Source organism: Astyanax mexicanus, chromosome 11 (genome assembly GCF_023375975.1).
Source record: "Astyanax mexicanus isolate ESR-SI-001 chromosome 11, AstMex3_surface, whole genome shotgun sequence".
In the NCBI taxonomy this organism is placed as follows: Eukaryota; Metazoa; Chordata; class Actinopteri; order Characiformes; family Acestrorhamphidae; genus Astyanax; species Astyanax mexicanus.
In genome coordinates this window covers 31,945,160-31,970,569 of record NC_064418.1, presented here as the reverse complement: position 1 = coordinate 31,970,569, position 25,410 = coordinate 31,945,160, and the positions used below count along the sequence as shown (strand labels likewise).

At 36.6% G+C, this 25,410-nt stretch overlaps 3 protein-coding genes across 4 annotated transcripts; all 3 read right to left on the bottom strand.

The window, feature by feature from the left end:
• Window positions 1-268: 268 nt before the first annotated feature.
• LOC103047329 (homeobox protein Hox-A5) lies at window positions 269-4,229 on the bottom strand. 2 transcript variants are annotated; one of them, XR_001518820.3, is made up of 2 exons: window positions 3,975-4,229; window positions 269-1,070 (listed from the first exon to the last, which is right to left on the bottom strand). XR_001518820.3 is itself a non-coding variant. In XM_049485352.1 (2 exons), the coding sequence occupies exons 1-2, from the start codon at window positions 1,692-1,694 to the stop codon at window positions 760-762; spliced, it is 810 nt and encodes a 269-aa protein (XP_049341309.1). In that variant the 5' UTR covers window positions 1,695-3,968; the 3' UTR covers window positions 269-759. The 2 variants fall into 2 exon arrangements, 1 of the variants encoding a protein (XP_049341309.1); XM_049485352.1 differs by lacking the exon at window positions 3,975-4,229 and adding an exon at window positions 1,196-3,968.
• A 725-nt stretch (window positions 4,230-4,954) lies between these two features.
• On the bottom strand, window positions 4,955-24,412 carry hoxd3a (homeobox D3a). Its single transcript, XM_007257951.4, has 4 exons — window positions 24,103-24,412; window positions 9,535-9,597; window positions 6,875-7,402; window positions 4,955-6,552 (listed from the first exon to the last, which is right to left on the bottom strand). Exons 3-4 carry the CDS (start codon window positions 7,308-7,310, stop codon window positions 5,804-5,806), a joined length of 1,185 nt encoding a protein of 394 aa, XP_007258013.1. The 5' UTR covers window positions 7,311-7,402; window positions 9,535-9,597; window positions 24,103-24,412; the 3' UTR covers window positions 4,955-5,803.
• hoxd4a (homeobox D4a) lies at window positions 15,452-19,137 on the bottom strand. Its single transcript, XM_007257952.4, has 2 exons — window positions 17,490-19,137; window positions 15,452-17,091 (listed from the first exon to the last, which is right to left on the bottom strand). The coding sequence occupies exons 1-2, from the start codon at window positions 17,956-17,958 to the stop codon at window positions 16,790-16,792; spliced, it is 771 nt and encodes a 256-aa protein (XP_007258014.2). The 5' UTR covers window positions 17,959-19,137; the 3' UTR covers window positions 15,452-16,789.
• Window positions 24,413-25,410: the final 998 nt, after the last annotated feature.

The following is a 25,410-nucleotide window of genomic DNA, read 5'->3' as shown; positions in this document are numbered from 1 at the left end:
GCTGTTAGCTAAGCCTAGAGCAGCCTGGTACCCATGCGCACGTTGCAAAATTACCCACTAATGATGATGCACATAGAGAAATCTTGTACATACTGAATTTAAAGTTGGTAAGAGGAATAATGACAAATTAGGTTTTACTCTGTGTATATTTTTGTTCTTCCTAACATGTGCTCATACTGACACAGAACAAAAATACTGCAGAATACATCTATAGTTTTACTCAAAATTAGAAAATAAGTTATGCTACTCATGACAACAGTCGAGCTTTATCATATAGGTCCTTTTGGATTTATTCATTAATGTACATAAGTAAATATATAAACATCATTATAATCCCTAATTCCATACACACCTTTTAAATAGACAACATTAGTTGATGAGAAATAAATGTCAGTGCCAGACTCACTGTCCTCAGTATTTATAATGACTTTCTGTTAAGATGTACTGTACCGGGTGTTACACACATCTGAACTTTGGTACAGACTCAAATGTGTTCTGTAAAACTCTGTTTCCATTCATTATGTTTTATTAAAACTAAGCCTTTCTCTTATACAAAACACACACGTACAACCCCTGTGAACAAATAAAGCACTTTTTAGGTTGGAGGAGTTTACAGTATCAGTTCAAAGGCACACATTAAGATATGAGGCACATACTATTGATAGACTTAACTCTACAGAAGGCACAGTAATAAGGCAATAAAAGGTTAAGGCAAAAACATAGTGCAAGCAAGTCGGAGAGTGTGTAAATATGTTAAATTCACACATAGAGGCACTCTTTGGGCGCCAGAGCGCGCAGCAAGAGGTGCGCGCGGGGCGGGGAATCCGGTCTGGAGCAGCAGGGCATCAGGCCCTCCTTTTCTCTCTTCTTTTGCTTCATCCGTCTATTCTGGAACCAGATTTTCACCTGTGTTTCGCTCAGGCACACACTCTTCGCGATCTCGGCCCTTCTGCACCTGCTGATGTATTTGTTGAAGTGGAACTCTTTCTCAAGCTCGGTTAGCTGTTGGTTGGTGAAACTCGTGCGCGCAGTAACATCAGCCCTGGTTATTCCACAAGGCAGAGAACAACCTGTAAAATAAAGCATTCAAGTACAAGTAAAGTACAGGTAAAGCATTGCTTCTTATATACGCATATCATTTTATACCCTGTAAGCAAATCAGCCACGACTCATCAGAAGCTCCACGCAAACTTACTTTGTGGGAGTTTTCTTTTTATTCTCATCCAGTCGAATGTGTTACTAATTACACCCCTCGAGTCCTCTGACCAAGCCGAGTCTTTTAAACAGACCCCCTGGGACGCTGCAAAACTTTGGTAACTCTCGCAAGCGACAGAAGCTGCCCCATTGTGCCGGTGCTGCTGGAAGCAGAGGGGCGCGCAGCCCCGGCGCGTGTGGATCATAAACTGCTCATGCGCCTCTGAGTCCTTAACGTCTGCACTGAATCCCAGGACTGCAGCACAGCCGAGTTCCGAACCTGGCCAGTGCCGCTCAGCGCCCAGACCCGAGACCCAACACCGCGCACCCGGCGTTAGATGAATGTCATTAACATGATCCAGAGTATCTGGCGCTGCTTTCCCTCGAGGCTCTCTGTGTGATGGTGAAGGCTCAGCCTCGCGCTCCTCTCCACACACTTTTGCTCTGAAAGTCAAGTCTGCGCCTGAGTAACAGGCTGAGCACGAGGACATGAGTTGCATCTATTAGAGAAGAGCAGTTAAAGGGTGAATGATTGCCACTGCTGTTTGTCTTCATGACTTACTGTACTTTGAGTCTCTACATGTAAATAATGGCCACCACTACGAAGGGGCGTGGCCCCGCCCTGCTGGCCAATCGGGGACCAGATGTGTAGTATGCCTTCTGGCTGCAAGCAGACCCTGCGCACTGGCTTCTAATTGAGAATGGACCTTTTAGAACCCTTTGTTTATTTAATATTTGCATACCTTTTAAGAAGTTATGAGAAGTTTGCGTACTGAAGGGCTGCTTTGATAAGAAATACAAATATTAAATGAAAAAGTGTATATTTTAGTTTATTTTACTCTTTTATCAAAGATTATTTTTATATCAAAATGTGTTGTTTCTATCAGTCAATCCTCTATGTGGTCAATGTTAAAAGAAAAAAAAGTAAATGTAGGGCTAATTCATCAGTAATACTATTGTTCTGTTTTTTTTTTTTTTTTGTAAACTCACAGACTTTAATCTAGTAGGAGCTTAGGTGCCTTTGGGGCTCTGTACTAAATTAACAGCTCATTAAACTGCCTAATGAAATTAAAAAACACCGTTTGAGGTATGATTTCCTCCCAGTGTTACTGCAACAGACCTCCTGACAGAAATCGATACTTACACTTTTATTTTTGGTGCTCGATTATCACACATACAGCCTCACTAAAAACCAGAATCAGTATTATGTTAACCCAATTCAAAATCAGTAATATAACAAGTGCATGGCCGCCTAAGATTCTTGTTGTTTACAGTTCTTCTTTCGGTTATTAATGAATATGTATTAGTCATGTATAGCTGCGTCATGCTCCTAACAGCTGTAGCGACCAATTCAGTGTTGCACTGTTTCCGAAACCTATATTATACTGCTTTTTATGCTGCGGGATTTAGGCTATATGGTTATATTGCAATGATTTTAAATAGGTTTTACGACGTAGTTCTTATTTAGCCATTTCATTTAACACGCTGCCTTAATTCACCAGTTTATTTTAGTACAAAGACATTTGTGGTCAGGCCTGATCATGAAATTCACCGACTGCTTGGCATTTTGGGCTACAGCAGCAAGAAGACAGGCTCACAGGAGAACCAAACTATAAGAAAAGGGATCTGCTAAGTAAAAGAAACAGATATTATATAGATTAATTATTTCTGATATAAACTAATCAACCTGCCACTTTTTAAAGGCTGCATTATTATTTGATAGACCTACATCAAGGACTTCATTCCAATCAGAACTGAGATGTCATATTTTTTATCCAATTCACATTTTTAAATTTGTACAAATATATGAGGCCTTACTATATATAGCCTGTTATTTATATTCCTGAAGATCGAGCAACAAGAGCTGTTTTCAAATCTAGAGGTCAGACAAGAATAAGAATGTGCCTAAGTGCGTGAATATGGGTTTATTTTGCAATATACAAGGCTTTGGGATTATATGAGCTCAATTGTCTGATAAACGACTTGAAGTGCAAGTCAGTTCATGAAATCCCAAAACCAGACCTGCTTTAGTCTAACTTCTGATCTAGGAAGTCTTTTATTTCCCAAACTAAATAAATAAGTATTAAATACATTACTTGGGGTACTTTTTGCTGTTCAAAAACAATAACTACAAAAGGCAACAAACAATTTTAAATTGTATATTTGTTTTATGGTTCATATTCAGACATTGACATCAATATAATATAAAACCAATCACTTCCTCTATTTTCTTGCATTAAGGAACACAAAAAAACGACTTAAGACGCACATTTTTATACTGGAATGATAATTCCTGTATTTTTAGAGCGTGCAATCATTATTACAGTGTCTTTCTTTAGGGAAAAATACTCGTCTATAAAGGACAACCTAAAGCCAAACGACTAGCAGTAATTTTCTATGCCTGCATTATCTGAAAGCGAAATTTTGAGCAAATTGCAAGAACGTCAATTCATTATAATGATGAAGGAAAATGTCTGCTATTACTGTGCATCGCCCAGCCCGCTAACCATTAGAAACGAATACCAATGGAGAAATACCTAATTTTAGAATTAAATCCTCTATAAAACAGTTATTTAACATCGTAAATTCCTACTCTACGTTTATTTTAATGTACACAAGGCTGTTTATTCAATTTACACACTACGTTTTATGTCGTATTGGGAATGCGCATTGACAAGCGTATATTGGCATAACTATGCCATCTACCTGGCTAGTATTAATTTATATAACGCATCTTTATTATAACCGGTCTGCACGATTCGGAAATATGGTTTACCTACCCTCTGCGGTGAAAATCAGTCGCCCGTCATCACCAAAATGCAGCTTTGAAATATCCACCGCTCTGGTCGCTCCACCAGCATGCTGTCACGTCTCTCTTTTCTCAGTACAAAGTTTGGCCTCTCACAGTTTGAAATGTGTTTCTAGAGTTGGGAATGCAAAAGCTTTGTTCATAAGGAGGTGGATTCAGTGGCGAAGCTGAAAGCTACGAGTTTTTGATTAATGAGCTTTGAAATGTCTCGCTGGGGGGAAGCGGGCGTGCGAGCTATTCAGTTAGAAAAGCTTGCCATGCCTATAAAGCTTAACAATGTGCAATGGTACATCTCGTATCAGTGCTATTTCTTACTAAATTATAAGGTGAATTTGTAGAAAAAACAACGTTAAAGTTCTTGCTTAAGAGAGATACTCGGTCTAGCATTTTCAAAGCCTATAAAAATATAATAAAAAACTGCCACTTTCTATACTATCTTGCATTTTATGATGAATAAACTAATCTTGATGAAAAAAACTAACAAATGTATAAACGTCACAGACGCAGCATTGTTACCACAGACCACCAAAATACATTGATGTGTGCGTTATTGTTAGTGTCCATTTGCATATCACACTTATAACTGACTAATAAAATATGACCAAATATTTTACACGAATTATATCACTGTAAACCTGTAATAGTATTGAATCTGTAATCTTACCCTATTCTTTTCATAGATTATATAATAGTATGTGTTTATAGTCTATTGATGCTCATGAATGCGCGCAGGCACTGAATTGGATACTGGTGAACACTAGGCAGTTTTCTTTGTTTACTGTGGATATCATTTCAAAATGGCGGCGTAGTCCACAGGCAGTGAGATATTCAGTATGGGGAGCAGGTAATATCACCTATTTTTAGAAATGCAATTTTGTTTGTTATCGTCTTGCGATACGCTTTCAACATTTAAAATATTCATAATTCAAACACAGATATGAGCTCACACAATTAGTTTAAGCACTTTATTTACAAAATGTATAACACAACAAAATATAACATTTCCATATCGTTACCATTTTGTTAATTTGTGTGTGGACTGTTTACTTACAAAATAACATTTGTTAAGGGTGATGGGGCAAAGATGTGAAAATAACGTGCTGGTGCTTCTATTCTAAGCCTAGCATATATGCATTTCCCACAAAAAAAGAAAATGGTGTCAAGTGCCGGGTTCTCGCTTGCAGTGAATCATACAAATGTTTAAAGACATCCCCATCACTTACCATCACTTTGTATGTGATGACCAAGCCCACGTACTCTGCTCAGTAATGATGCATAAAGAGTCTACAATAGTCCATATAAATAGTCCACAGGAAAAGATAAATAATGTGCCGTACAAAAACCGATAAATAATAAATACTTATTAGATAAATGTTTTCATACACTCTTAGAAAAAAATAAATAATAGTGACACTTTGCGTGTGAACAGATCCATAGGTACCAATGACTAAGACGAATTAACAATGGCAATGATTTTTTTCCCTACAAATTCCATCCCTAGAAAGATGGGTGTCTAATACTGTAAAATCTACAGGACTTACCTTCAAGTAATAAGATATGAAATCCCCTTCATATTACGCACTTTTGATCGACAACAAACGCTCTTGTTCATCTTCAACAGTCAAGAGAAATGGACCACAGCTTAAAATAATTACAGTCATAGTAGTAATAGTAATATCAATAATAATACAGGGGTAATACGGTATGTCTCTCTCGAAGTGTAGTTATATAAATTACTTTTTTTTAACTTGTGAGGTAATAAAAAGCGACACTTCGCTTGGGCACACACACACGAAATCCTTACAAATGCGTGAGCTTCGGCGCTTCCTGCAGCCTTCCCTGAGAAGCGTGGTGAGAGGTGAGGTCTGTGTATGTGGGGTGAGGGTCACACGGTCCATGATGGTGGTTGCCCGGAATCTGAGCCGCACAGCTGTAGTCCACACTGGCGGATGAGGGGTGAGGAAGATGGCCGAGGTTGAACATAGGGCCAGAGGCTGGCATAGAATCAACGAAATTCCCACCGACGTACACGGGGCTCCCTTGCAAATTGGCATTGGCAAAGCTTCCGTTTCCTTGCATGCTGTGGTGATCATACTCTGTACCTGGGTACCTTTTCTGTTGTGGTAGACATCCACCCAATGGCGCCGTGTAGGCGGCCAGACCGTACATGTTTTGCTGGGGCTTTGCAAAGGACGGCGGCGATGGTGCGTCGTAACTGAGACTGTTCACATTTGGAAGTTGACCAGAATATCCAACGTGATTGGGGCCGCTTAATGGCGGGCTTCTGTCCGGAGAGTGTCCTAGGGGGGAGTGCATTATGCCCTTAGATTTTTGATCCTTTTTGTATTTCATCCTCCTGTTTTGAAACCAAATCTTTATTTGGCGCTCGGTTAGATTGAGTAGATTAGCCATCTCTACTCGTCTGGGACGGCACAGATAGCGGTTGAAGTGAAACTCCTTCTCGAGTTCTACGAGCTGGGCGCTGGTGTAGGCAGTGCGTACCCGCTTGGAGGCCGGTCCAGGTGGACTCTTGTCATCGCAGGTGTCTCCTAAAATAATATAATAAAAATGTTTTGAGTTTTAGTCAAGACATTTTAGTCAAGTGTGTGTGTGTGAGAGAGAGAGTGTGTACATCATGTATGTGATTTTAATACTTTAGTATGTATAATAGGCATAGATTTATCTTAAAGAAGTCTACTCCTACTGTACTCTGAAAGTAATATAAGACTGGGGAACGCTCAAGGCGAATCTGAGACAGCATCATTAATGAACTGGAGAAGTCTCTTCCTCTGGCCAGACAACCCCACCACACACACACCCACCCACCCGCCCACACATACTCATACACATCTACACACAGGCGGTAACTACCTGGAGCTGTGCAGTTGGTGTTTTTTTGTTTTGCGTTTTGGCGAGTTTCTTTCATCCAAGGGAATATCTGCTTGGTGATGACTGGAGTGGCAGTGTTGGAGCCATTGTTGTTAGCAGATTTCTTTTTCTGGGTGGTGGTACTGTTCGGGTTGGGCGAGGTGGCTGCTAAAGGAGGCGCTTGCTGGTCGCCCACACTCTCTGGTTGGCTGCCCTGGCTGCCACTTGGTCGCATGCAGCTGCCATTGATGTCACTGTTTTTGTGCGCCGGCGGCCGGACCGCGGTATTCTGAATGGAGCAAATAGGGCCCTGATAGTCATTATCGATGCTGGAGGGGGGGTAGGATTGATGTGCAGGCCCATACGCGTAGGAATCAGACTTAGGGTATGAGTATCCTCCAAAAAGTCCAGCGTTATCATAGTAAGTGGCTTTCTGCATTGTGAAGATTTTAAACTATGAGGGCCTTGTCCAATGGCATGGGCTCCTTTGTCACGTGATTGGGGCTTCCCTCTGATTATCTTTACGTTGACCTGCAAACAGAAGCAAATTTAGGAATCAAATTTGCAATGACTAGGAGTAATATTTTCAAGTTAGGTTAGATAGATGTTTAGGGTTTAGATGTACGATTGCCAGGGACTTTCAAAGTTTCACCACTGCCCCCAGGCAGAGCTCTCTGCCCTGTTATAATCCTTACACATGAAAAAATATATATAGGAAAAATAGACTAATATACAACACATGTTTAACAACATTAAAATATTAATCCTTACTTTTTTCTAATTTACTCGTTAATTGCTACTTCAATTTTACATCGAGGGTATGCATCAGAAATATTATTATTTCAGCCGAGTCCTACCCGGTGCCCTGGAAACATATAGAACCACTAAACATTTAGCATTCCGCCTTAAACAGCCATTTTCCTAAACAATTATCCATATTTGGTCTCGATTTGTAAATGAAATGCTCCAGATGTATATTAAGCTTCTGCGGCTCTTGCCTTCACCGCCTCTTTAACCTTTCGCTTTCAGAACCTCCAGCGAGATCGCAAAAAAAAGGAGGTTAAACGTTAACTTGTTCTGATAGTCCCTTTATGAGACGAGTCTAAAGGAGACAGAAGGCGAATCAGCATTTTGACCAGAACAATATCCCTTTCTTTAACAATTCATTACTCAACACAATGTTTGAATGACAGTCGCAGCTTTCATTTAGGGGTGTAAAACGAGAAAAGTGAAAAATATTTCATTTCAAATACATGATCTTGTTACAGATTTATGAATCAAAGATGTGGATCTACCTCATGTTTTAAAATAGACCACCACCTATAATTCCGAATATATAGATGATTTGGTTGAAAGAATCGTTTTTGTGCTTGTTCGTCTTTGAGTGACGATAGCTTTTCTGTGTTTATATCTTCCGTTTGTTGCTGTCAAACTCGTTGAGTGAACTTTATCTGAACCATCCAAAGGCCAGGCTGTAAATCATACCATTTAAGTCAGCCAAACACCTCACGTAGATATATAAGTCAACAGCATTTAATGGTCTTGCTTAAAATGTTAAATAGTCTTTGTGCCCGGTTTATCGTTCGGTTCGTTTGCATCGATGCATTTTTCTCAGCATTAATTTAGTAACTTCGATTCGATTCTAATTTTCTTAACTGATCAACACGCTACATTGCTCCTGGCTCCGATGTTGTGTGTTGTGGGAATGGGTGATGGTGGGTGGGAGGATCACTGAGCTATGCTAATAACCTCACAAATGCATGGCAAATGCACTAGTGCAATCTGCTATTTCCAGCACGGTGGCGTGCACAGGCGTGAAGTGCTACAATACAACATGCAGACTAGACTCGGCCGTCCATCCGTCAAAAACCTTATTTTATTTTGTGTTTCTTTTTCTAGACCAACAGCAGAAAGACTCTAGCATGTGACACAACGGCTCAGCACAGTAGTTATTAGAAGGCTTGAAGCTCTGCGAATTGCATATCAATGCATCTGTCATCGTGGACCCCCACAAAATTTATGACCAGGCAGCTAAAACAAGCCTACCACTGAAATGAAAAGCCCAAGATCTCCTTAAGACGTGCTACAGTCTGAAGAATAAACTACAAGCGTAGGAGGATGGCCGGGATAAAGAATGCCCTACTCGGCTGTTTTCCCATAGTAAGAGCAATGTGGCCTCCACTATAAAACCTGCCTCTTTAGTCCAGTTCACCCAGAACACAAGATAAGTTTGTCTTGAAATAAAGTGATGCTGCGTAATCTTGCAATTTTGCGAAGAAGAAAATGGACTTGAGAAGAAAGTAGGAGAATATGCTCTGAAATCCAGAAGGCGGTTTGAAGTCGGGTATCCTCTGCTCCCGTTTGGAATGTATATGTCTTGTTTTACTTATTTATTTAATTATTTTAGAAATTATTTAGAAAATGCTTAAAATAACATACGAAATAAGATTTAATTTAATGGACTGTTAAAACCCCCATTTCTGTTTATTTCAGGGAATATTTAAACGTACTATAAAATATTTGAGAAGAACTGTTAAACTACAATACATTCTAACGCTTTTGCGTTTTATAGCCGTATTGTTTTTTGCGCATGTATTAATATATACAATTACTTATGATTAAACATGAATTGTATGTTTCATTAAAAGAAAATATGTACTTACTGCAATATGTATCGCAGTGTTCTCTCTTCTCCCTCAAGCGCTCCTCATTTTTTGCACCAGGACCTGCAGGATGAATACAATTGATCACAAGGGTCGTTTAGAAATTTCCTATTATTTTTCGATTCTTTTATCATATGCTGCTTGTTGAAAAGTAAAACTATTTAGTTTTGAATATTTCTTTGCATCGCACACTACTACCCTCAATGTTTCTCAAAAAAACCATGTGGACGAGTTTTGGACGGATGTTTATATATATATATATATATATATATATATATATATATATATATATATATATATATATATATATATATATATACATTTATATATTTTATATATATATATATATATATAATTCGTTAGCATTATAAATTTGTATACGAATATGGTTTCTTGCCGCATTATATTATTTTTGTTTGTGCTGTTAAAGCAGAGTTTTAAAAATAATTAGAAGAAAATCCTGACATAAGCGATTTTACACAAAGAGGAGCTGACCAAAATATTTAGCACTCATAAGCCTTTTAGGTGACCTTTGGCTTCGTCACAATAACTCACTGATTAATGAACAACGGGCGGAAGGGGTTCAAGTAAGACACAATACAAACCACTGCGCACAACTTTTCCTCCGGTGTTTTTAAATCCGAAAGAGCTCTGTGAAGATGACATATTTAAGCTCGCCAAACAAGACGTGAGCTTATCGGTCCTGCTGGGAAAATATGTCAAGAAGCTGAACCTCGAGGTAAAAGGATTCTACCGCTTACGTTTTTGTAAATACCAGATACCAACTACAACATCTTCAGAAATAATTTCTAACACTCTTAAAACGCGGTACACTTTAGCTGGTTCTTCATGTTCAAAGTCTTCCTCAATGGGATAAATGTTGCTGGCTCTATTGCTTAACACGCTCGGCCATTCTCAGGCTACAATGTTTCGCCCACGCATTGTTACGGTAAGTTTGGTGCACATAATGGCACAATGGTTAGTTAAGATAATAGACTCAAGAATTAGAGCTTGGAAAATATGAAGAGTCTGTGGCTTCTCCTTTTTATGTTTTGTTTAAATTGCGACATTTTATTTTTTTTGTCTTACTTTTGTAAAACTAATTCTATATAAAAATATATATTTGCTGTCTATTGTCTTGGTTTGCTAACGCAATAAATGCCACAGTGGCCTCTTAAAAACCTTCTCAAGACAAAATGGATGAAAGCTATTTCACTAGAGCTATAAAAATGTTTTATGTAAACTGCAAGATCCTAACTTATTGGAACTTGGACAAACAGCGGTTATTTATCGCTGATACACGCCTGCAATATCTGGATAAAGATGTTTTTAAAGGAACACCATACAAGTGTTCCTTTAAAAACATCTAAATTGTTTTATGTTGTTGGCTAAACACTAAGTTTGTGGCAAATTATTAAAAAGAAAAACTGGAATAAAATGCACACTCATTTGATGTCATTGTTTATGCGTTAAAGCGTAACAGAAGAAAAACTTTGTAATTTCAGTTTAACTAATAATACGTACCTCATATCTGTATTATAGTCAAACCGTAAAAAAGTAAATGAATAAAACGACGTATTTTAAGTTACTATTTGATTAAGTAGAATTTTATGTCATGGAAAAAAACAGTCTGTAATTGCTTTTAGATCTATATATATATATATATATATATATATATATATATATATATATATATATATATATATATATATTATATATATATATATATATATATATATATATATATAAACATTTAAATTCATTTGAATATTATAACATTACTGCTTAACAATGCATATATATCTAACCCTATATATCATGTCTAACGTTAGGATAAGACAACAAATTAAAGTGATTTATGATCACACAAGCTATGAGACAGAACGAAAAGTTGCACCACTGCTTTCCCTTAACATTTAGTCTTTTTGTATCAAATCGCAAAATCAGCTAAAATGCAACGTCAAAAGTATGAATCAGACAACCGTCCAAGCTAACCTTTGAAAAGTGCTCATGGTTGCTCAAAAGTGTAAACTAGGTGTTCGTAATTCTTACATGTCCTTAAATTGTGCTTATTTAAATTGCAGCGACATCAATGAAAATCAGTTGCTCTGAATGGAATAAATCATAATTCTACTGTTCCCGTAATGTAAAGCTCGTGGATAAAGGTTGCGTTTTGCCATGCAATTGCTTACCTGTGAATCAATTTATCATACAGCCGTGCTTCTCGGTCTCAATATCTTTCCCTGCAGTGCCTCGAATATATCCTTCACCCTTTGTCTGTGCACGGTACTGTCCTAAACCTGATCTTGCGCTTTTTCAGACATTTCCAAACACCAATGCAGACAGTATTCCCGAAAGAATGGAAGCCACTCACTCAACTACCAATAAAAAGCCAAGTAGGTATCCTTATTCCAAAAGCGAAATATCGCTGGCAGTCAAACCTCCCACTGCAAAAAGCGAACGTTTACAGAAGCATCGTTTGAGTCAACATAAGGACATTGGGCTTTGGGAAACCTTTATCATGACAAATAAAGGCACTGCCTTAAACTACAAGCATATTTGTTCACGTGATCTGGATAGCAGATTGTCCTGATTGAGGCTTCTACTCCAACCAAGCCTTACATTACAAATTCGTTTTAAAATTTGAGAGCGCTTTCCTTGGCTGTGGTCCCTCACCATTGTCAAATCACCTTTTTTTTTTATTTAGAATTGGGTTTATCGGCGCATTTAAAGCAGTGGTTAGATTCGCTGTTGTTGAAAGGGTTACGGTAATAATATGTGACCGTTTTTATTTTGTCCATAAAAACGGAATTAATAAAAATAAAGAATACATTAGGAATGATTAATCCTAATCTTGAAAACGTGCGGATATATATTGATTTATAATCTAAATCTATATTTATATTATACTTTATATTAAACATATTATATTCATAAGTAACGAAACAAATAATCCAGGCTGTGATGATTCGGTCTTTCTTTCTAAATATAAAAATATATACATTAACATTGATATTTTTTCTTTTCTTTGATTTAATGTATTTGTTTTAGCGTCTAAGAAAACGTCCAAATATTGTTTGATGATTATAGTTCATACAGTGACAGAAATGCATGAGCCAGTCATCTGGGAGGATTCATCACAATCATTACAAATATCCGTTCCCTTTTTTTATTCCCACCAGCACAAGGTTACAACTTTGTTATATAATTATCATATTAACTATTTAAATATTTCTTATTATGCATTAATTTTTATTTTTGTTGTCTACGTTTTTACACAATCTACATTTCTGACGTTAAGCGTGTGTTTTTTCCTTGTTGCTTACAACCAATGTGCTGGATTGTGAATTATCTGCAGGAGGGATGGAGATGGAGCGAGTTGGGAAGGCGGCCGAGCGGGAGCCTGTCCTGAGGAGAGAATGCGCGTACTCTCCCTTTGCAGCATATGTTCACGGGGTAATAAAAGTGAAAGATTTACAGTCCACGCCCGGCCCCCAACAGCCTCTCACCCTTTCAGGAATTACTGAGAATGATTTACAACGATGCAGATCTCCATCATTTCTCTCAGGCAACTTGTACTACTTTTCAGAATAACTTCACCATCATTAAACGCCATAACAAACAAATAAAGGTTCAAGTTTGACTGTTTTATGTGAAATTTGAGTGTTATTTCGTTTGTTTGCTTTCGAAAATTTGAGTGTCAATGCTTTTGTTAATTTTCTACTTTTCCCAAATGAAAGACACGTATTAATAAAATTTTCTACATGTTAGTGTTGTTTCTAGTAGACTTGGTTTTAGCCCTCTTGCAATCATCTCACCTAACACACAGCAGCGCATCCCAACAAATAGCCATCAGTCCACCCGGGAAGAGCTGCATCTTTGACGGATTATAAATCACTAAGAGGCCCTCGCATGAAGCCCTGACGACCGTGTAAATAACAAACCAGCACTGCTCTACTTGTCCTGACACCTCTAATTCATAAATGTAATCATGCTACTGAAAATGACTGTGGTTTAAATCCGTCTACAACCTCCGTTAGAATATGATAAAACCATAATAGTTGAATAGCTGGATGTGGTCGTACCGTATTCTAGAAATTAAATATCATTATCTTGCTTATTCAAACTTCAGACTGTCCTCAAATATGCTCCCCACTTAGCAAGGGGCGCTATTTATCACAATTCTGACAGATATGTTCACCCACCACCTTACTCAAAAATAATCATAAATGTTTACCTACCAAGCTTCCATTGGTTGAAATGCCATACAACCGTGCAGTCTACGGTTGCGTAGGGTACCGGAACGTTTGGATATTATTTTCTTGGATCTCTTCAGTTTTCAAGTCTGATAGAGTCCTCGCGATTAATGACGACGCCGTGTTTCAAGGGGACGTGCTGCATTAATTATTTAGACAATCACGTGGTCGAACAGAAAAAAAGAGATATAGAACGAACCATATAGTCACCAAACTCTATCCTCAGATGTCGGCAGCGCAGTTTAATACATCTTAACGCGCTGTCTCGCTAGGCGAATACATTTTCTGCGAACAGCTGGAAATCAAACATGGCCGTTTGAGAAGCATTGTGAGAGCGGCGGGGCTAGCCGGCGCAGTGTCATTGCAAATGGAACTGCCTTTGGCTCCCATTTCTTCTGTTCACACATGTAGGTCAAAACTCAGAAATGCCTTACAGGAACAGTCAGAATTGGGATATTAACATTTTATCAGGCATTTTTTTTTATTATTGAAGGACATCATGAATTTTATTCATTAAAATGTTTTTGCCTACAATATTCTAAGAGTAGTTTGATTCTACCATACATATTTTGAATATATTGTCATATGTTGAATAGAAATTTTTGGTTTTATTTGATTAAAACCGTTTAGATTTATTAGCTTTAAACAAATGAGATTGTACAATGCAAGATAGAACAAATGTTTTATAGCTGCCAGGTTAAAGTGCTGGTGAATCTGCTACTTCTCTGAAGACATGCAAGCCTGATATTTATTCTTATGCCTTTATATAATTTCAACCCTTATCGTTATATGCCTTGTTATATGTACTCTCTCTCTTTTCTCTCTCCCTCTCTCTCTCTCTCTCTCTCTCTCTCTCTCTCTCTATCTATCTCGCTCTCTCTCTCTCTCCCTCTCTCTCTCATTGTTTGTATTCCACTCTCTCCCACATCCCTACCCCCAATCACACACATAAACACGTACAAATGTGAAAAAGATACAATAGACAGTCACAGACTGAAGGTAATAAAGCTATTATTATATGTAAAGGTTAATGCAAATCTAGGCAACCTAATAAAGTAAATGAGAAGAGATTTGCCTCGAAATATATAGTCTTACAGCGGTGCAACCTTTCTAAGATATCTGACATGATATCATAACATCATCATGAACTTTTCAAAAATTACCCAAAAAGAACATCTTATAAAATGAGCGAAATATTGTGTGGAAGAACCATTGCGGCGCACACCTGCATCATAATGCAAGCCGTTTAGTAAACCTATTTGGGCCTACTCTCATAATTAGTCTTCTTCGAGTTTAATCTACGTTTACAAGACTAGAGGAAATACGTGTTATACTGTATTACCTATTTATTTACTTGTTTCAGTTTTTTAAACTTGGGCCATTGGTTTCTCATACTGGTGCAAGCGAATGTTAAAACCGTCTGGATGCGAATAGCCTATAGGTTATGTGGGTCAGAGGTGTAGAGGTCAGCGCTCGCGGCTGAAAAGCACCGAATGCAACAGAAACTTTGTCCTCTGGATGAACCTGCCCGAAAGGCTTTTGTCGAACTTCTGTAAAAAATACCTTTCAGTGCTCTCAACGTGAAGGCTTCAGCTAGAAGACGTCTTCAAAATGTATGAGCGCCTCACGGGTTTTGTTCAAGAAGACAAAAGACACAACAATGACAGTAGAACATTCGATCTTTAATCACGGCGTGAATAACCCAACTCACATTTCAGAGCAGACCCCATTCTTTATGCCAAAAATATCTTTTAATCAATTGTAAAAATGGAAGCAATTATTTCCCTTTTTTAAACAGTACTCAGCATTTATTTTTTCAACAGAGTTTGCGAAGTGGTTTGTGAATAAACCTTTTCGTAATGATCTCTATGACTCATTTACTAGAAAATGTGCTGTACAAAATATGCACAAAATACAGAAATATATAGAATAAAAATAACGAACTTTTTGTAAACGAAAAAAATAGATTTAAGGAACAATCACTAAAATGTACGTAGAATATAAACAAAACATTTTCAGCATTCTCATTCTGTAATGTAATAAATAAAGTACTCCTGATCTAAAAGTTGATCTAGAATGCAAAAGTGAAATAAGGAACTATTATTTAGGAATTTCAGATGACATCTGGAAGACAGATATACAGCTTCTTTAATTGTACACTGTTTACAAAACTGTCAAATGAGATTTATAGCTGTAAAGGCATCCAAAAGTATAGTCAACACAGTGGGATATTATTTCCTTTAAATAAAACAGAGTTTAAAGTCACACTTGCTGATTTTTTTCCAAAATGTCAAGAACAAATTATTAAGCGAGTTTTGCACAGCATTCCTATTAATGTAAAACTTTGCATTTTCGACGTTTTAGGGCAATTCCTAAATTTTAATTTCTAAAATGCTCTTACGTAAACATGAATATGTTCGTGCACCGTTTTTAGCGAAATGTTGTATTTTTTTCAGGCATAATTAGGAAATAAAAACTGGCTAAAACATTTGTGATTTTTAAACATAATTTCTCAGTGTAGCCTAAGATCATGAAGTAATGAAGTCATTTAACAACATAACAGGTTTTAGTGATAAATCTGTTTATCCCTAATGAAATAATTTAACAAATATACAGGTCCAAGTGGAAACCTGCCGTATTGTATTTGGAAAGAAAATAATGTTTCCTACACAAAACATATAATAAAGGACAGTTTAACGAAAACTCCGTGCTTTTATATAAATTCGGCAAGCTTTATTATCTACTATACCTCAGCATGTGAAAATGTTGTGATGCCCTCCTATCCTCTTAATACGTGCAATGTGGAAATGGATATTTCAGCATTCAGTCCTCTCATCGCATCCACTCACACTGTTTGTTAATGGTTGTGTGCTTCTGGTTCGCATTAAATAGCACTGGTGTCAAAAAAGTCACGTTTTAAGACCATGCAAAGGCAATCAACCCCTTTGTATATTATACACAGTTCATCTGTACTTCTGAAGAGAGTTCGGTGTTTCCACTTATAAAGTTGTAATATCTGTCTGGTTGTCCTTATGAACGTGTTTTGCATGCTGGTTCGCAGTCGACGTCGATCTTCCCTTCGTATTGGGTAGTTTGTGGTCTTTTTTCCATTTCATTCTCCGATTTTGAAACCAGATTTTAATCTGTCGTTCAGAAAGACACAGGGTGTGCGCGATTTCGATGCGGCGCCGTCTTGTCAGATACCTGTTAAAATGAAATTCCTTTTCCAGTTCTAAAACCTGCTGTCTCGTGTAGGCTGTCCGGGAGCGCTTGGGTTCTGCTCCTGTGTAATCTGGGTTCACTGAAAAAGACAAAATTACACTTAGTTAAGATATTTTCCAGGACGAGCCATTCAATTATCGGTTCACATGTAAACCGATAATTGATGCATCCACGTAGTTCAGTTTTACTTTAAATGTAAGATACTGAATTCAATGCTAAATTACATGTTCACTGAGACAGTCTGATGGCTTTCATGAATAAATAATATAATTCGAAAGTCCAAGTGGACATCTCAACAGCGCAGTGGCAGCCTATGCAGCCAGCGGCCTATTTCCTAAGCAATAAAAATTTATGACTAGTGTAATTGGCGGCCCCTTTCGAAGAACCCCATAAATATTTCACTGAGTGATTTTAGTGTGTCGAATATCTCCAAGTTCGACTGCCCTAGAAACAGACAGGAAAGAGAATGAATCTTACCCGTATTCACGTGGACTTTCTTCATCCAAGGATAAACTATTGCAGGTTGCTTGCTTTGTATCCCGTTCTGGTTCTTTGTGTTGTGCTGTTGACCACAAGTCCTCGGCCCGGATATTTGGACCGGGGAACACTGTTCGGTCTGTGCGGGAAAAGAGTTTGGGTGGCTGGCTTGCTCCTGTACATGACCCCGTTGCTGGACCGTTGAGCCCTGCACAGTGTTACAACTGTAGGGTTGCTCCGAGTAGTTTGACCGTGAGTAGATCCCTGGATGCTGAAAATCAGTGTCCTGCGATGGACTATAATAGCCCGTGCCCTGATCAGGTATATAACTGTTTTGAGAATATTCCTCACAAGGAGGAAATTTTGGATCCACATACTTGGAGTTTACCATGTACGAACTCATGGCCATTAATTTCTGAAGGTAGAAAATACTATTTTTTCTCGAGTTGTCTTTTTTTCCTCCCTCCATAAAGCCCTCCTACTTGCTGTCAACTGAATAAAGTTGGGGCACCCATGTGACCGGATTGGCCAATCGAGACGAAGTAAGCCTATTAACGCGTAAGGAGCCGTATACACCTAACAGCAAATTTCTCAAACTTCGCAAAATATCACAATTAGAAACGAAAAAGGTTCATACAAACCCCATTATAATGCATATACATTGAACTGAAAATAATATCAACATGTAACAGTTCATGCTAATGTTTCTGTAGGTTTACTTTGTTGTCACTTTAGAAGTCCCAAGGTATAAATATATTTATATAGATACATATATTAATATATTAAACATTTAAATTCAGATTTCTATAGTTATCTAATCCATCTGCAGGATTAATATTCAACCATAGTAAATCAAACTCAAGCCTGGGATTCTGACTTGTAAACAAATAGGACATACAAAACGACCCCAGGCACAAAAAGAGGCGAATAAAGCCAGTAGACAATTGATGGGCACCGTCTTTGTGATGGAGAGGTCATTGAAAAGTTACAGGAGTCTCACCGTTCCAGTGCTTTTCACTTCTGTGGCTCACTATCAATGCTGGGTGCCAATCAGTAATCAAACTCAAAATAATGCGAAGTGGAAGCGGAGAGACTCTTTTTGCACAAATATGGGAGATCATATCGTCGCTGCAATGCAAAAAACTAATCTCTGAAATAGCAGCTTTACAGGTGATATAAAACTATTTTAATACTCATTGGAAATCAATGCAAAAATATTCCAAGTAAGTTTTTTGGTACATTGACAAAAAGCAAAACTGCTAGATTCAAATCTAATATAAAAAGTGAGAAATGTTCCAGCATAAAACACAATTACCTCAAAAATGTTCTCATTTGAAACAGTACAATTAGTGTCTTCATGAAAATAGTTCTAAAGGCCATAGCATTTTTGTTGGAACAGATGATAATATAACATCTTAAGCTTTGGTGAGCATTAGTTAGGACAGGATATAGCAATGAAACACTTGCACATTTTTAAAGAACAAAATAGAATTAGTGCAAAATGCTCTCCAATATTTAACATAATTGCATTGTGTATTGTATTTTGAAGTAAACGTAAACATCATTATTTATCAATCATTTTGGATGAAGGAAATTGGTAAAATCTGATTAGGGCTAAAATGAAACCATATTTGAAGTTTTTGCATCGACCATATACTCCCCTAGAATCGAATCTGTGACTCTGATTTCTTCACACAAATTCGGTTCTACAGGGTATATATAGACGACGGGATATAAGGGACCGATTTCTACTTGGTCGACATATGAATTCTTTAACTATAACGCAGACAGGTCCATATTTTAACCACAAACATCAATGTTATCCACTGATTACAGCGTGGTCCAACAATACACTCAGCATCAACTTTGTCAATAATGTTTTTACGTTGAATCCTGATTTACATGCAGATATAACGACTGCTTCAACTTTGATCAATTGTAACATTTTATGTATCATATTGTTTTACACTTAAGATATATTTACACGTGCTAGGTTTTAACGCCATTAAAGGCGGTCAGACGGTCTTACTTAGCCACTGTCCATTCGTGAACCCGGACTGGACACATAAGTAAACGTCCGAAGGCCGAAAGGTCAAACAAAACGATTTACAACAAACATCACAAAGTTTCATTATTTATGAGCAGACCGACAGCAGCATCGGAAGAACACCAAAGTTCATGAATTCTACATGACCTCTCCAAAACCACCTTTAAGGAGCTTCTTACCAAAACAGAATACGAAAATATGCAGAATCGCATAAAAAATAAATAAAAAATGTTTTGTATTTATGATTGTTTTAAATATATATTTTATTATATTGTAGGACTGTATCTACTTTTGTTTTAATTGGAAAGCATAAAGATTTTTCTACGTCAGAATTATTCAGTATTCTTATTAGGGTAGCTGGTCGCTAAACAAAATATATAGAATAGTATATATATTATTGTGTAATAATATATAATAATACTAATATTAATATATATGAATATTATATATTGTTAAAGACGGACACAGGTACATATATAAAATAGCAAAATAAAAAATAGCATATGATGCTAAATAAAGCAGCTAAATTGCTGTCGCAGTAGAGTTTAAGTTAGTTTAATGTAGCAAATAATAGTTTAGCTTAGGTCTTTAAATAAGTAAGGTAAGCTGTACAAAGCACTTTGCATTTTAATATATGTTAGACAGCTTGACCTACGGTTCACCCTGCCTCGCGACTTGTTCCTGCGGGTCAAAGCCGAGTTACTGGTGAACAAAAGAATGTAGATGCCAAAGCTTGTCGTGGCCCCTGGCTTAAACTGTAAGCCCATGGCTTAAACATTTTATGCTTTTTTATACTAAATATTAATGAGGGCATTCATTATTTACTATAATGTAGTTGTTAGCCCTTGACTCATTAATCTAATTGATTTTCACATTTCAATTTCAAAATGTTTATGAGAATAAAACGTATTTCTACACATTTATTTCTGCACTAAATAAATCAAAACGAGCATTCCGTTTTATTCTTTTATTATTTTCTATTATTTTTTATGTTACAGACTTAAACACAGCATTTGATTCTACATTACTGAAATTAGGCAATGTCACAAATGTATTTTTTTTTCTGAATAAAAAATAACTTGCATTGAGATGTTTAATGTAATTTAATTTAATTCCACAATTAAGTCCGATTCCTTCTCTAGTCAGTAAATAAATTACATGCTTATAGATAATAATAATAATAATAATAATAATAATAATAATAATATACATTTGTAAAAAGTAATACAATTAATAGTATTTTTCTCGCTAATACAAATTCCATTTTAATTCTTAGTACTTTATTGTCCTAAATGTTTCTTTACTTGTAGTGGGGGCGCTAGAGGGCATATGTTCTAAAATAAAAAAATGTCATATGAAACGGTTATTTAAAAACTTTTTTAACACAGTTATTTCATTTAATGTAGTTTCATTTTCTTTATGAACTCGAACACATTTAACATCCCTACAATATAATATTTACAAGTTTAATTTATGTATAAAGTATTTATTTTAATCTAGTTGCAACAATTTAATTAAAATTTGAATAAGCAGCCTTTCATGAATACAAAAACCATCCTTTTTCAGAACGTGCCGTGATTACCATATACAGAGGTATCCACTGCAAGTAAAAGCGATACAAATATTTCAGAGTTTTCTTTCTGTTTTGAATTGTATTACCAAAGTTTTCCTTTATTTAGCTGGTGGTAGGGATCGCGGATCCCTGATGATGATAATTTTCTTGGACAACTTTCCACCAAAACCCAATTACTGGATTACAAGCACGTTACGTCACTTTCATTACATCGTGTTTATTTCTACTAGCCACACAACCGAACAGAGAATGAAAGAGCAGTTCAATCCTACAGTACACTGCAAGATACACACATGGAACTACAACGGACAGTGACCAGTTAAACCCTGCGCAAGTTCAGTGACACGTACTGGAAAATGACTTACCTAGAGGGCTCCGATGATCACATAAAGCGCGAGTAAAAACGACTATATCCATGTTCAGGACAAAACCGGGACTAATTTAGGCATCCACACCGGTACAGAGGTCTTTTCTAAGCCGACTGCAAGGCCTTTCTAATATACAATGTGAATTATATTTTGGCTTGTCAACTCCCTGGCCATAAAACAAAGTTTAATGGTATCACGTGCTTCCCCACAGCCATTCATGACAGCGCGCGGGTGCCATAAATAACCCTGAAAGTTGCACTTATTCAATAATGGCGATTACACTGAAGGAAATAAAAGCATTCATTCAGGGAAAATGCTACACCACGAAGAAGAAACAAAGTTATTACGTTTTGTATGACACAATACCAGTTACACATACCTGACAAATACATTTTTGAACATCTCTGTTTTTAACCAGTTATTTCTTTCCTTTGGCTTGTTGCGTCCCCTTGCCCTTCCCCGGAACAAATGAGGTGCGTTTGAGAAGCCTGCCGTGTGAAATTCTGTAAATGTTTTTCTCACTGTAAATTTAAGGTAGTAAAGCCATAAAATGCACCCATGGTGTGAACCACCTCATTGCCAATGTGAGAACCTTTAAACGCCCTTAAAACTCCCACGGATTTATAATATCTTCCTTTATGATATAGTTTTTTTTTTTTTCAAACAAAAGACTTTAACTTAAGACCAAACGACATTCACATGCAAACCTGTAACCACACAATCATATTTGCGAATCACTTGAAGGACATTTTGTTCATAATACTTGTTATTTATATTCTAGCTAGCAGTGCACTCCACATTACAACTTAAGCAAATACTTTTTAAACACAGAGGTGTACATAATATATAAAAAACATGGTTACCTAACTATAGATAGTCTACCAAAATTGGACATCCAGTTTGTCATATACTTATTTGGGTGTTTTGAAATTGTACACTTTTTATTAATGCAATAAATTAAGTTTTCTGCCTGGTAGACTTTGGAGTATGTAAATTGCAAATAAATGCCAACTGACTATCTTTGACCTGTTTGAAATAAAATATCACTGCTTTTTGTTTTTGCACGTCGAAAAAAAGGCTAAACAGGCGACCACAATAAAAAATTCCCGAAAACAAAACTCTGTTATGCTTTGGCAGATCCCAGAGTGTTGGACAACAGTGCCTTCTTTCGGCTAATATGAATACTGCTTGTACTTCGCTTGCGCATGGCAAACTACAGTCTCTGCGTTTCTGCCTTTTTTGGCGTGACGTAATACCACAAACAAGACACCTAAACGTGCTGTTTGATAACCTAAACTTAAGTACAGTCTTTACCATTGCAATAATCATTTGTAATTTATGCAAAAAAATAAAATAAAATAAATCACATCTATCGTGGACAATTATGTTGACTGCGTTTAAAAAACGCCTTCTTGATGCTTTACAGTGCATTTCAAGTAAAAATCGCATTTTTTCATTTAAAACTATTCAAAGACTATTTATTTTCTTTCTGAACATGCACATAACATTTTTAACAGCAAGCATTATATTTGCTATTCAGTTTTCATACACACACGTATATAGATAGATAGATAGATAGATAGATAGATAGATAGATAGATAGATAGATAGATAGATAGATAGATAGATAGATAGATAGATAGATAGATAGATAGATAGATAGATAGATAGATAGATAGATAGATAGATAGATAGATAGATTGTACTCTTTCCACTTCTGATGTGTGTATGCTTTTAGCACGTAGCTTTAAGCTATCAGGCCTCCGATTATGCGGCGCCTTTTGCCGCATTGCAGTTAAGGCTGTAAATACTTTTGCAGCTGCCTGTCAGCCACTGGTGAAATACTGTCTTTGTTGCACTTCCCCCATCTCTAGGCAGCTTACAACTGCCTACAAAACTGCACAATTTTCAATGATTGTAAGGCATATATTAAACTAATACACTGTGTTTGCTATGCGTAATTACTTTTCATCAAATTATTAAAATAGTAGAACAAACACAATGAATGACATCTGTAACTATTAATTTGAATCTAAAAGTGCTCTGTAAAATTTGATAAAGAATTTAATCTGGAAATATTTGACACACTTACATGCTCAAAGAAAAAAAGACAGATTGTTTAAATACTGTACGGTAGTTTTCAAACAAAAAGGTTTCATCTTTATTATTATTATTATTATTATTATTATTATTATTATTATTATTATTATTATTATTATTATTATTATTTAAGATAATAAAATATTTGTTTGAAAACTACCGTACACTGTTTAAGCAATTTGTCTTTTTTTCTTGAGACATGTCTAGTGCCAAAATAAATATGACAAAATAGAAACAGAAAAAACATTATCACAGTGGATAAAAAATAGTACCCTGGCATTAAACGTGTTAACCAATTGTCACCAAAAAGTAATTATGTTTACCATATATACGAATCCTTTATGGAATTCGTAATAAAAGCAGTAGTCTATCGAAATAACGTAAACTATATTTTATTTATAACAGGCAACTCTTTAACCAGCGGCGATCTTCATAAAATGTATTATTAACGTTATGGGTTTATTAGTTCTAGTAAATAAAATGTGTGCTCTGCATTTATGAGAATAGAGTTTTTTGAAAACTTACCCAGGGCAGCTGTATAATCCATGTTCTCCTTTTTCTCTCGCCGTTCGTTCGTGAGTTTTTTAAGCATTCTGTTTGTTGTGTACCAGCAGCGTGCAGGACACCAGCTCTGCGTACAGAACCAAAATTCAAAACCAAGATTCAGAACCTTTGTAGCGTCTGACAGCATATATTAGCTATTCAAACATTATAGAGGACATAGTTGCCTTTTCGTATATAGTTCACTTTGTACGTCTGATCGTTATAAAAAACAAATATGAGAGCAGAGAGAAGTGTTTGGGCTAGGGTGCTTTAGCTGCAGAATGCGGAAAAAAATCGTTTGTGAAATCAGGGGGCCATGAAGACGCTTGCCTCCTGCACATGACCAGTGGCATCCAATGACAGGCGATACAGGCCCATAAAAAGGTCTATTACCAAGCTGTAAATTGTCTTCTAACAAAAAAGGAATTCGGGGCTTCTGCAAAGCCTCTCGCTTTTTACACATAATAGTGGAAGCTGTGCTGTCTGTTGCACAAGAGGAAATGTGAAATTAACATACCACTGTATTTAAAGAAAACTAGTTCTGAGAGGATGCTGAAGCTTTATGCAGTTTTATTAAGATGATATGACACACATTTGGCAATGTTTTGTTTTAAATAATCTCTCTCTCACACACTCACTCACTCACTTACTCACTATCTCTCTCGCTCTATTTTTATCTTTCTATGTATGTAGATGTGTGGTTTTTGGGTGATACACACACACATACACACACACACATATATGTATAATACATATATAATATACATATTAATTCTTAAAGTATATAGGAGCACGTGTAACGTCTATTTTATATATATATTTGGGTCTGAAAACATACTTATTATACATATTTATATGTGGTTGCAAATATTTGGCCATATTTGAGAGGTTTTGGATCTTTGGATTCCATCTCCTGACACATATATTTCTTATCCTGTACTGATTTTATTTCTCTCTTCAGGATGGAAAAGGAGCAATGGTTAAGCCTTAATTTAATCTTTATCTGCCGGGGCCAACATGCTTGCCTACCGCTGCTTCCTCCACGGCTCTGAGGAAACAAAAACAATTTCCTGGCCTATTCGTATTTCAGAAAACAGTATTTATAAAAAGTCTCAGTTTAGTATTATTTGAAAGGGCAGAAAGGTCTAATCGTAGGACTGCCTTGTTGCCTGCTGTCTGCAAGAACATGGCGAGTTCCAGTGCGCCCGTTCGTGATCTGAAAGCAGATTGAATGACAACCATCTGATTTAGGCGCGAGGGTGCTGCTCCAGTATCGCCAACACACGATTT

Bases quoted from the DNA above. Each gene is read 5' to 3' on its own strand.
- LOC103047329 (XM_049485352.1), bottom strand. From the start codon at position 1,694: ATGCAACTCATGTCCTCGTGCTCAGCCTGTTACTCAGGCGCAGACTTG. The intron at 1,071-1,195 runs GTAAGTTTGCGT...TTTATTTTACAG, and splicing joins AAAAAGAAAACTCCCACAAA to GTTGTTCTCTGCCTTGTGGA.
- hoxd3a (XM_007257951.4), bottom strand. From the start codon at position 7,310: ATGCAGAAAGCCACTTACTATGATAACGCTGGACTTTTTGGAGGATAC. The intron at 6,553-6,874 runs GTAGTTACCGCC...ATATTATTTTAG, and splicing joins CACCAACTGCACAGCTCCAG to GAGACACCTGCGATGACAAG.
- hoxd4a (XM_007257952.4), bottom strand. From the start codon at position 17,958: ATGGAGGGAGGAAAAAAAGACAACTCGAGAAAAAATAGTATTTTCTAC. The intron at 17,092-17,489 runs GTAAGATTCATT...TGTCTTTTTCAG, and splicing joins GAAAGTCCACGTGAATACGG to TGAACCCAGATTACACAGGA.